The 10,155-nt window shown below is 41.3% G+C and overlaps 1 protein-coding gene across 1 annotated transcript in view; it reads left to right on the top strand.

Moving 5' to 3' along the window:
• Nucleotides 1-295: 295 nt before the first annotated feature.
• Nucleotides 296-10,155, top strand: part of LOC103803243 (vacuolar protein sorting-associated protein 13D-like) — a gene marked incomplete at its 3' end in the record, with an annotated part of 17,902 nt that continues 8,042 nt past the window's right edge. The window contains exons 1-15 of the mRNA XM_009075786.1: nt 296-392; nt 1,208-1,285; nt 1,514-1,704; nt 1,988-2,068; nt 2,443-2,559; nt 2,774-2,878; nt 3,486-3,656; nt 4,222-4,322; nt 4,766-4,934; nt 6,345-6,437; nt 7,136-7,346; nt 7,887-8,066; nt 8,289-8,419; nt 9,095-9,167; nt 9,607-9,771. Of these exons, the coding sequence (XP_009074034.1) occupies nt 296-392; nt 1,208-1,285; nt 1,514-1,704; nt 1,988-2,068; nt 2,443-2,559; nt 2,774-2,878; nt 3,486-3,656; nt 4,222-4,322; nt 4,766-4,934; nt 6,345-6,437; nt 7,136-7,346; nt 7,887-8,066; nt 8,289-8,419; nt 9,095-9,167; nt 9,607-9,771 (1,963 nt within the window). The remainder of the gene's footprint in view (nt 393-1,207; nt 1,286-1,513; nt 1,705-1,987; nt 2,069-2,442; nt 2,560-2,773; nt 2,879-3,485; nt 3,657-4,221; nt 4,323-4,765; nt 4,935-6,344; nt 6,438-7,135; nt 7,347-7,886; nt 8,067-8,288; nt 8,420-9,094; nt 9,168-9,606; nt 9,772-10,155) is intronic.

Genomic DNA, 10,155 nt, shown 5'->3' with positions numbered 1-10,155 from the left:
ATGAACTCAGTGTGCACATGGGAGTGGTGTGTGATCACCACTCTATGTGAAACTGGTCTGACACTTAAAGGGCATAGGAGAAAGCATTTTTTTAGGTAGGAGTCATATTCTCTGTTACTTCTTTTTAGCTGGATCACAGTAAGAACTGCAGTGGCAGCAGCATGTCAGCTCTGCTGAGAGTGGGTATGTCACACAGTAATTTTCTTCTTGTTTTTTCTTTCAGAGAGACACTAATTATGGAACAGAAATCCAGAAAATGACAGGAAAACATTAGTTGCCCTCTTCTAGGCCAGTCATGTTGGAAGGATTGGTAGCCTGGGTCCTCAACACCTACCTGGGCAAATATGTCAATAACCTGAACACAGATCAACTTTCAGTGGCTCTTCTAAAGGGTGAGAGAAGCTTTGTGGGACTTTTGTATTATTTTCATCCTGTGATTTTAAACCAAAAATGTTGTTTTTATAATAACTCAGAGGTGGAATAGAAATAATCACTTCATATTGTGTTTAGTGTTTACCTGAACCTTTTTAATACAGAGTTTGGTGCTTGAACTTCACAATGAGCAGTAAATTTTCTCGTGTTGCTTTTTATCAACACTTAAACCAATGTCTATGAAATTTTCAGAATGCTTAGCTGTTATCAGCTTGGTGAATCTGTAATATTTGAGTGTCATTTTTCTCCCCAGTGCTCAGCAAGGGACTGTGGCAGGAGGTGTTCTGTAATCTTTGCCTCTTACCTTTTGGTGCTCATAGTTCCTCCCCTGTAATCTGCTTTGTGTCGTGCTGTGGCCACGAGTCTTGTACTTTGTACAGAGTCCTCAAATCAATGCTTTCTGGTTCACCCTTTGCTGTTGTTATCTGCTCTTTCTGGAGAGGATATTTTGCAACACGCCAAAGCTTTTCAGTGTGTGATTCTTGCAATGCTTAGAAAATAAGGACCTCTTCTGAAGAGCCCCTGAGGAGAGGCTTTCTCCATGGTTACAGTAAAGTTCAGCTCTCAAACCTTGAGGAAGACTATTTCTAGATGACCTCACCAAGTAGTTGGAGCACATGACATTGGAAAATTAACAAGTGTGTTAAGTAACCTTTGTGATTGTAAGACATCCTGAAGTGATAGGTTGACTGTTTTCCTTTAAAACCCCATGTCACTTGGGTTTCTTTGACATAATTGTGCTTAGCAGACTTGTCTCTTTCTCTGCTTTGTCCAGGTGCTGTTGAATTGGAAAACTTGCCTCTAAAGAAAGATGCCTTAAAGGAGCTGGAGTTACCTTTTGAAGTAAAGGCAGGTTTGTATTTTGCCTGTGTGTGCAGGACAGATGTGTTCTAAACAGGAATCACTGCATGTTCTAGAGGACCCTTTGCCTCTGAGTCAGAGGCTCAGACAAACCATTGCTTGTCATTATTTTTGTTTTACCTCATTTGGTTCTTACACCACTTATTCTTTGAGGGCTTTCCAAGGGTGATAAAGTCAGTTTTCCCAGGAATCTGATGGCATCTCTGTTTTCTCTATCCAGGTTTCATTGGCAAAATAACACTGCAGATCCCTTTTTATCGTCCACATGTGGATCCATGGGTCATCTCTGTCTCAAAGCTGCACTTAATTGGTGCACCAGAAAAGAAGGAAGAGTTTGATGAGGAAAGGGAGAAGTTGCAAGAAAGAGAGCACAAGAAAGCCCTTCTGCTGGCACTGGAAGAAAAATGGAAAGTGAGTCCCACTTGTTGCTCACAGTGAGGAAACCTCTGTGATGAGTGGATTGTATTTAAGTGTCCTAACAAGTGGGAGAATAAATGCTCTGGAAATGAAGCTAGAATTTGATTTTTCCATGCTGTCATAGTGCAAGTTCTGCCCCACCCTCCCTCACCATCCTGGAGATACTGAAATAGTTGGGGTTTTTCTTGCTCCCAGTGATGTCAGTGTGACAAAGGTTACTGTGTTCTGAGCAGCTGTTGCAGTGGTTAGTAATACTTGTCCCTGTTTTGCCTTCTAGAAAGAACGACAGCAGAAAGGGGAATCTTACTGGTACTCAGTTACTGCATCTGTGGTCACAAGAATTGTAGAAAATATTGAAGTAAGTCTTTGCTTTTGAGCCTTGGGTTGGCAGTTACACATTTGCCTTTAAAATAGTAATCATGATAGTTATAATAGTAATAATAATAATTATTCTAGTGATAGTAGGATAGCAAAATAAAGTACACTGTGCTGTGAAAGTGGCTCTTTGTTTTGGGGGAGAAGAGCAGGGACTAGTGGTATGAGAGAAGACAGAACCAGAGAGTACAAAAACACAAGTGAGGAATAGGATTTCTCTTAGGTTAAATGTCTACCAGAAATTTGTTGCACAATTGCAAAAATTACCAATTAAATTGCCTCAATATTAATGAAAAGTTCTGCTGTCTGCTGTAATGATGTCCATAGTATCTCCAGTGATGTTGTTTTTCTGCCTAGTTGAAGATTCAGGATGTCCATCTGAGGTTTGAGGATGGAGTCACAAACCCTTCGCAGCCGTTTGCGTTCGGGGTGTGCATCAAGAATGTCTCAATGCAAAATGCAGTGTTTGAACCAGTAAGTACAACTCTGTACAAGAGCTCCTGGCAGCTCCCATGGGATGCTCCATTTTAGGGGTGCTCATCAGTACTTGGTAAAATACATGGCATTTTCCTGAGCTTTTGGTGGTTGTAATAAATGGGATCCAAGCGTTTCATATTAGTCGTTGAATATGTTGAGCTAAAAACTCATGGCATGTGATCTGGACTTTATTCCACTGTTTCTACTCCAGGTGGAGAAGTTGATGAAGAAAAAACAGATGGATGTTGCTGACTTCAGTGTTTATTGGGATACCAACTGCACTTTATTGGGTGACCTCCCTCCGGGGCAGCTGCAGGTACATGAGAGAGGTTTTGCATGTGAGAGAGATTGCACAAAGGCTGTGCTGTGTGTGCTTGTTTTAATTTGGAAAAAAGAACATCTGTAAGAGGTGTTTTAATGGACTTCATAGAATCATCATAGAATTTAGGGGTTGGAATGGAGCTTAGAACTGGTTCAGCCCCAACCCTCTGCCCTGGGCAGGGACACCTCCTCACTAGAGCAGGTTGCTCAAGGCTTTAGCCAACCTGGCTGTGAACACTGCCAGGGTTGGGGCAGCCACAGCCTCCCTGGGCAACCTGTGCCAGTGTCTCACCACCTTTAGAGTAAAACCCTTTTTCCTCACATCCAACCTAGATGTCCCCTGCTTCAGTTTGAACCCATTACCCCTTGTCCTGTCACTGCAGTTCCTAATAAAGAGCCCCTCTCTGGCTGCTTGTACACTCTTCAGATACTGAAAAGTTGCTCTTCTCCAGACTAAACAGCCCCAACTCCCTCAGCCTGTCTTTATAGGGGAAATGCTCCAGTCCTCTTCATAAAGTACATTCTGGTCTATGAGACCAGTGCATCCTAATCAGGATTGTACCCTCATTTCTTAAGAAAATACATTTGCTTGTAACCCCCAGGAAGCAATGGATAGAAGTATGGAAAGTCGTGACCACAAGTACATCATGGAACCTGTCTGCACTTCTGCTCTTCTTAAGAGGAATTGTTCTAAGGAGCCTTTGAGGTCACGCCATACCCCGAGGCTGGAGTGTGACATTCACCTTGAGACTATACCCTTGAAGCTTTCACAGGTAAACACCAACCATTTACCTCTCAGGAACAGAAACAGAGCTAATAAAGCTCTGGCAGTGTTTGTAGCAGCTTAAATACCAGCATAAAATTAATACTCTCTGAAAGATTTTGTTTGAGAGCTGAAAGGGATATACTAAATAAGTTACTTGTTTTAAAACCAAGCATTGCAAGTTAGTTATTTATTTTACTGCACCTGATTCTTGCCAAAAAAAAATGACATGTTTGTTGTGGAAATATGAGGGATGAATAGGGGGGTTTAGTTATATAGCAGCTGAGGTTATAACCTGTCATTGTAACCTGTTATAACCTGACATGGAAAGAGATTTCATTCTGTGGGTTTGTAAATAAAGAAACCTGTAAGTGAATGTCACAAGTGCTAACTGCTGGGAGAAGAGATGTGACACTGGGGAACAGAACTGTGATCTGAAGCCATGTTCAGGCTCTTGATGCAGATAAACTAAGCCCATGGGTGGGTTTTTGTTGGGGTTTTTCCCCCTCCTCTTTGCTTTGGGAAGCAGTCCAGTATCTCCTCATTCATTGATCTGTGTGTTGTTTCACTCAAAGATGCAGTACCAGCAGATCATGGGATTTTTAAAGGAACTGGCCAGAAAGGAACGACAGCTTAAGTTCAGGAAGTGGAGACCAAAGGGTACAGTGACAGAGAAGTAAGTACATCTCCCTGTGTGGTGGTGCTAATGGGATATTAAAACCTATACTAGGGAAACTGGAATGAGACACATCCAAGAGGTACAATAATCATGTACTGGAGTTTCAGTTCCCGTGTTTTGTTCCCTTGCCTCATAAATCAGGTGTAAAGATTCAGATGTCGTTCAGACTTAGTTTTTTTTACCTCAGGCTTTCAATCCAGTCTGTGTAACTCAACATTTTGCTGTCTGTGCTGACCCATGCCAGCTGGACTGCATCCCTCTGGAGTGGTGGGATTTTGGGCAGCACTGCCCTGCAGTCTGTAGAACCAGCCCATATGTGCTGCCTCCAGTGCTGGTTGTGCTCTGCTTTTCACTGAACCTCTCCTTTCACCTCTTTGGCATTCTCTTGGGTTGGTTATTGTACGAAATACTGATAATACAGTGATGTAAAACTGTTGCAGCTGCAGAGAGTGGTGGATCTTTGCCTTGAATGCCAATCTGTCAGAGATCAGGGAGCAGAGACAACGTTCCACCTGGCACTTCGCGCTGCGTCGCGCCCGAGATGCTGTGTCATACACTGACCTCTACTACAGCAAGCTGAAGGGGGAACCTCTGTCTGCTGCAGAGCAGGTATTTACACTCCAGTTTTTCTACACAGTTGATCAGTCATCTTGCATTTGGTTTGTTTCATCTTTTCAGATACAAAGCTGGTCTAGTTAGAACCATCTGCAGCTGCACTGCAGCCCATTTTCACTGCACAGATTCTCTTCAGACCAAATTGAGTTTGCAATGCACAGAACCTGGGCCTGTGGGAGGTGTGTGTGTGTGTGTGTGGCAGAGCTCCTGTGTTTTTGTTTTGCTCTACAAAAAGCTGTTTCTTGAGCTGGAACTGGTGTTGACCCAAAATAGCATAAGATTCATAGAACTAGCATAGAATTCTCCTGTCAGCCTGGGAGAGGCTTTCATGCTCATGTTCTCTATAGATTCAAAACATAGGTAAGTATCAGAAATGTGTCAGGTCACCCACATGGTTGGGGAGATAATATGAAGAGAAGTGTGGCTAGTTGAGATTGTGTTTAGGGATGTTGTGTTGGGTTTTTTTTGGCCTTGTTTTTCCACAGTTGATTTTAGGATGAAGAATTTTGAGGGCAAATCCCCCTAACAATAAACTTGTGACCTACTTCAGAAAGAAAAACCTGTGAACCATAATTAGCTGCTTTTTGTCTTTAGGTGTATTGGGACTTTTTCCTTACATCAGTTGAGGGTACCATGGATCTTACCTGTCATAATTACAGGTGCAAATCTGTCGATGCTTTCAGTTGTCTGTAATCCTTACTCATGTTATTTAGAGCTGAACTGTAAGAGTAGGTCACTGTACAGGAAATTTTCTAATACCTGGCAAAGCAGGAGACTTTTGCTTTCATAGAGCTTGTATTGTGCTCAGCAGAGCTGTGAAGTGTGACTGGGGGTGTGGCAGTGGACTAGAAAAATGTCTGTCTTTCTTGTTCCATGATAGATTATTTTTTTTAGTCTTGAATGAATCATCAATTTCTACAAACAACTTCTTAATCAGTCCAAAGAAGACAAACATGTCTGAGTAACTGACTATGAATACTACATTGTCCTAATTTACACAGTTCATTTCCTCCAGCTCCTTTACTCAAGGCAGAAGCTTTTTTTGCTCCTGGCTAAGCAAGGCATTCTGTTAAATCAGGTTATTTCCCACAGCTTAAGTTTTTGTGCTGCAAATCTGATTCATGATAGGAGGATAGAGTTGGGTAAGGAATGTTGACCCTGAAAAGTTAAAATAATGCATTTTACAATGCAAATAAACTGTGCTTGTGATTCAGGGGCTGTCAGTGTTCCAGTTGCCCACGTGACTTGTGTTGATTTTGATGTGCTGAGGCACTTGGCTAAAATCATTAGTGCCATGTTAGTTTTTTGTAGGAGTCTCTACTTAGAGCAGAGGTATTTGCCACGTTTGTGAAGAAGATGCTTATTCTTTTGGTGCAGTTACTTTACCTTTTGTTGTCTTTGCAGGCAGAAATGCATCGTATCGAGGATGAGCAAACTTACGAAGAGCTGAAGATTCTGTATGAGATAGTTCATGATAAATTTCATGACCTAGCTGAGGTGAGGAACATTCTCCATACAGGGGAGTAATTGGAGTCTTTAAGTGAATTATTCTGAGTTATTGAGTTCTGTTCTGCTGGAGAACCTCAGCATATGTTTGCTTTGATTTAAAACTGTGGCATTAATGCTAACCTTGCCAAAATGTTCCTGCAGTTTTTACTGCTGTGTCACTTGCACAGTGGAATCTTTAGTCATATGATGAGCTTCCTCAATAGCATCCATGCCAGAATTCCTAGGGCAGGTACTCTCCATCTGAAAAACAGAGTGGAAATGAGGCCTGTCATGAGTATTCTCCCAGAATAAATAGGTGGCAGAAGTGAGCCCCATGGCAATGGCTCTGAGCACACGTCATAAAATACAGACTAGTGTCTGTAACTGTGCAATGTTGTGTCTCTCAAATGCAAATGCTAAAATTCAGAGCTGTGCTTCATGGTGTCAAACGAGTTCTTTGGTTCAGTGTTTCTAGACTAAGGTTTAAATAACGACATGTGGCTTCATGTATGAATATGCAGCAGTTAAATGACAATATGTTTGTTATTTCTCTGCTGCTGCTCTCCTATAGGCTGAGTGTTGGTGGAGAATATCCCTGCTGGAGTGCTGAGAAAACAGGAGGTGGAATTGAGCTTTTATTGTGGTGGTTTTGTGCTATTCTGTCGCTTATCAGCCCTAACATGTATGTCCTCAATGTCCAAACACAGAGTGTCAAAGAGCCCTTGCCTGACTCCCTTGGAGGTTCCCCCACAGCAGAGTCTGCACATGGCAGTAGCACTGGGATGCTGCAGTACCTCCAGTCTTGGTTTCCTGGCTGGGGAGGTTGGTATGGATACGCTCAGGAGACATATGAAGGAGAACCTTTTGAAGGGCTGCTGCCAGACCCCAAGGAACAGTGGAATCCAGAAGACATCCTAGGTATGGGAATCAGGGTTGGCTGCCACCGTTTGATACCTGGTCAGGGGGAACACAAACAGCTCTTTGGGTTTGTCCTGGTAAAGGATTTTATGTCACCTGATGTGCCCAGGCAGCAGAGCCTGCCTGGAACTTAACCTGTTAAAGGATTTCAGTTCCTGGTGTACCTGTTTACTTCCAAAGTGATGTGTAGAATATATTTGCTTCCTTTATTATTGATGTTTATGGCAAAGAGCTTTGGGACTTGTTCTGTTCAGGTGGGTTGGGGCCATGGCACTGTGTATATAACAGCACTGACTGTTGGGGTCTTTGTAAGTTTAGGTTTACTTGACCTAAATTAAAGTAGAAGAGTTCTGTGGAATATTCAGTTTTGTTAAGGAAAAATTGTATATCTGCTATATTTTGTGTTTCTGTTTTTCTTCCCTAGAGCTGGAGAAATCTTTCTTTTCCAATTCAGAGAAACCTATTCTTCAGTAGCATTCCAGAAATTTATTTAATGTGTTGTTCTAGTTTTTCTTTGTTTTTTTTTCTTTCTTTTATTAGGTGCAGATGAATTTTTTGATCCTGCTGCAGATGCCTCTAGCATGAACACCTTTACCAAGAGGGATCATGTCTTTGCTAAATTAAATCTGCAGTTGCAGGGTGGCTCTTTCACTCTGTTGCATAGGAAGAAGAAGGTGGTGCATGCTGAGGAGACTGCTTTTATGCAGCTGGAGTTCTCAGGTACTCAGTCCATTTCTGTTCTTTTCTCAGAAAAGACCAGAGCTGCCTCACAATTATTGTATTGTATAACAAATTTCCATCTTTAACTTGTTTAGTAGAAATAAATATATATAAATACCTTCAAAAGCGTTTGTGGGATGATATCTGTTATCTGTAAAATCGAAAGGAAAGTTCTGCTGTGCACTAAAAGAAGCTAAAGCATTTTCTGTGTTTCTCTTCCAGGTGTAAAGATCTTGGCAGAATCCCTTCCACGGAGAAAGTCTTCCCTTCTCAAAGTTCAGCTTGGAGGTCTTTTCCTGAGGGATTTGGCAACAGAAGGGACCATATTTCCTGTTCTAGTTTTCCCAAATCCTGTAGGTGAAAAAGCCTCTCAGTTACTCTGTAGGATGCATAACTGTGTATGAAACTAGTCATACTCCAAAGCTCAACAGATGTTCTTATCCCAGAAAGAGAGCACAAATCTTAAGGAAAATTTCCACTTGTTGAACTTAGTTTCCCCCTGCCTTTCCAGAGATCATTTGTAGAGCTCTTCATTGCTTGCTCTGTATACCTGTGACTTTAACCTGAAAGTTATGTGTTGGGAAGAAAATTTGTAGTACAACATTTGATTTTGGAACAATCAGCATTGCTGCTTAATCAGTGATTGTTCTTTTCCACAGAGCAATCTGTGCTCCAAGTGAGGTTTTATTTCCCCTGTGTCCTGGTACACTAGAATCAGAAATGAATTCCAGAGAAGATTTCCAGTTTCTTATCTGAGCAAACAGAATTTGGATCTGATCCCATGAGAATTTCCCATGTATTTTGTACTTTATACTGCCTGCAGTTTGCACTTCAGCCTGTTTGCTCATGAGTGAGTTGTGTTAGCTCCTTAGCCACACTCCCTACTCTTGTTTGGCCATGTCAGGGAAAATAATGCCTATAATAATCTCAGACTATACATGTATTTGTCCAGAAAAGACTTTAATGCTTCTATCAGGTAGCTTGGTTGATTTTATCTAAACAATCTTTCTCTTTTAAATTCTTATCAGCAAAAAGAGGTTGGCTGCATGTCTTCCTTTGGACTCCAAAGTTTGTCCTCAGAAATGACTAATCAGAACACTGGTAAAGATTTCATTTTATGTTTGATGATAACTCCTACAAAGCAGACATTTCAAACCTGAGTGCCTAGAGTTTGAACTCATGCTTATTGCAGATGGTAGAGATAAAATCATAGAAGCTTTGTTCAGACTTAGAGGAAAAAAAAAAGAGGAAAATGTATTTCAAGACATCAGGAGTTGCTCTTTGTTTTGGTTAAAAAAAGACTTAGGGGTTTATCATTAGGATCTCAGTTACAGAACTGTGTTTGTAGCTACAAACACATAGAAGTTGATTGTATTACTTGCTCTTCTCTTCCTGAAGAGCTCTTAGGCAATACAGTCCTACTAGTACCAATTCAAAATCAGTTACTCTTTGGGGTTTGTTTTTTTTGCTTTTGTCTATTTGTTTCGGGGTGGGTTTTTTTCCAGCTGCTTTTTGTAACTCATCTTGTATTCAGTTGCAGACCCTGATGCTCCAGTGTTTGAGATGCTTTATGAGAGGAATCCAATCCACAGCACTTTTGAAAGGCGCCTGGAAGTCAGTACCAGACCTCTAAATATCATCTACAATCCACAAGCCATTAAGAAAGTAGCTGACTTCTTCTACAAGGGAAGGGTTCATACCTCAGGTTAACCTTCCATGTGTTTTTTTGCTGGGATTGGGGTTTTGTTGGTGATATTCTCTCTTTTCTTATTTTTACTTATTTTCATTCTCAGGAATATAGAACACTTACGAAATAATTTCCCCTTGAAATTCAAATTGAGCAATACTCAGAGTCTTCTCTGCATGGTTTTGCTTCTGTGTTTGATGGAATCAGAGATTTGGCTTTGGCAAAGTCCTGAAACTTCTGCTTGAAAATTCCAACTTGCTGCTGTACCCCATGGTGGATGTTCATGTCCCCTAAATTAAGATGCATAAATAAGGAGAGCTCTTCCTGTGATCTCTCTGGAAATTGATGCAGAACAGCAGTTTTTTGAGAGGGCAGTTAAAGAGTATTTTCTATAGTGATGGT

Source organism: Acanthisitta chloris, unplaced genomic scaffold (assembly GCF_000695815.1).
Source record: "Acanthisitta chloris isolate BGI_N310 unplaced genomic scaffold, ASM69581v1 scaffold16365, whole genome shotgun sequence".
NCBI lineage: Eukaryota > Metazoa > Chordata > Aves > Passeriformes > Acanthisittidae > Acanthisitta > Acanthisitta chloris.
The sequence above is the reverse complement of the archived record's forward strand: the minus strand, read 5'-3'. Positions and strand labels throughout refer to the sequence as shown.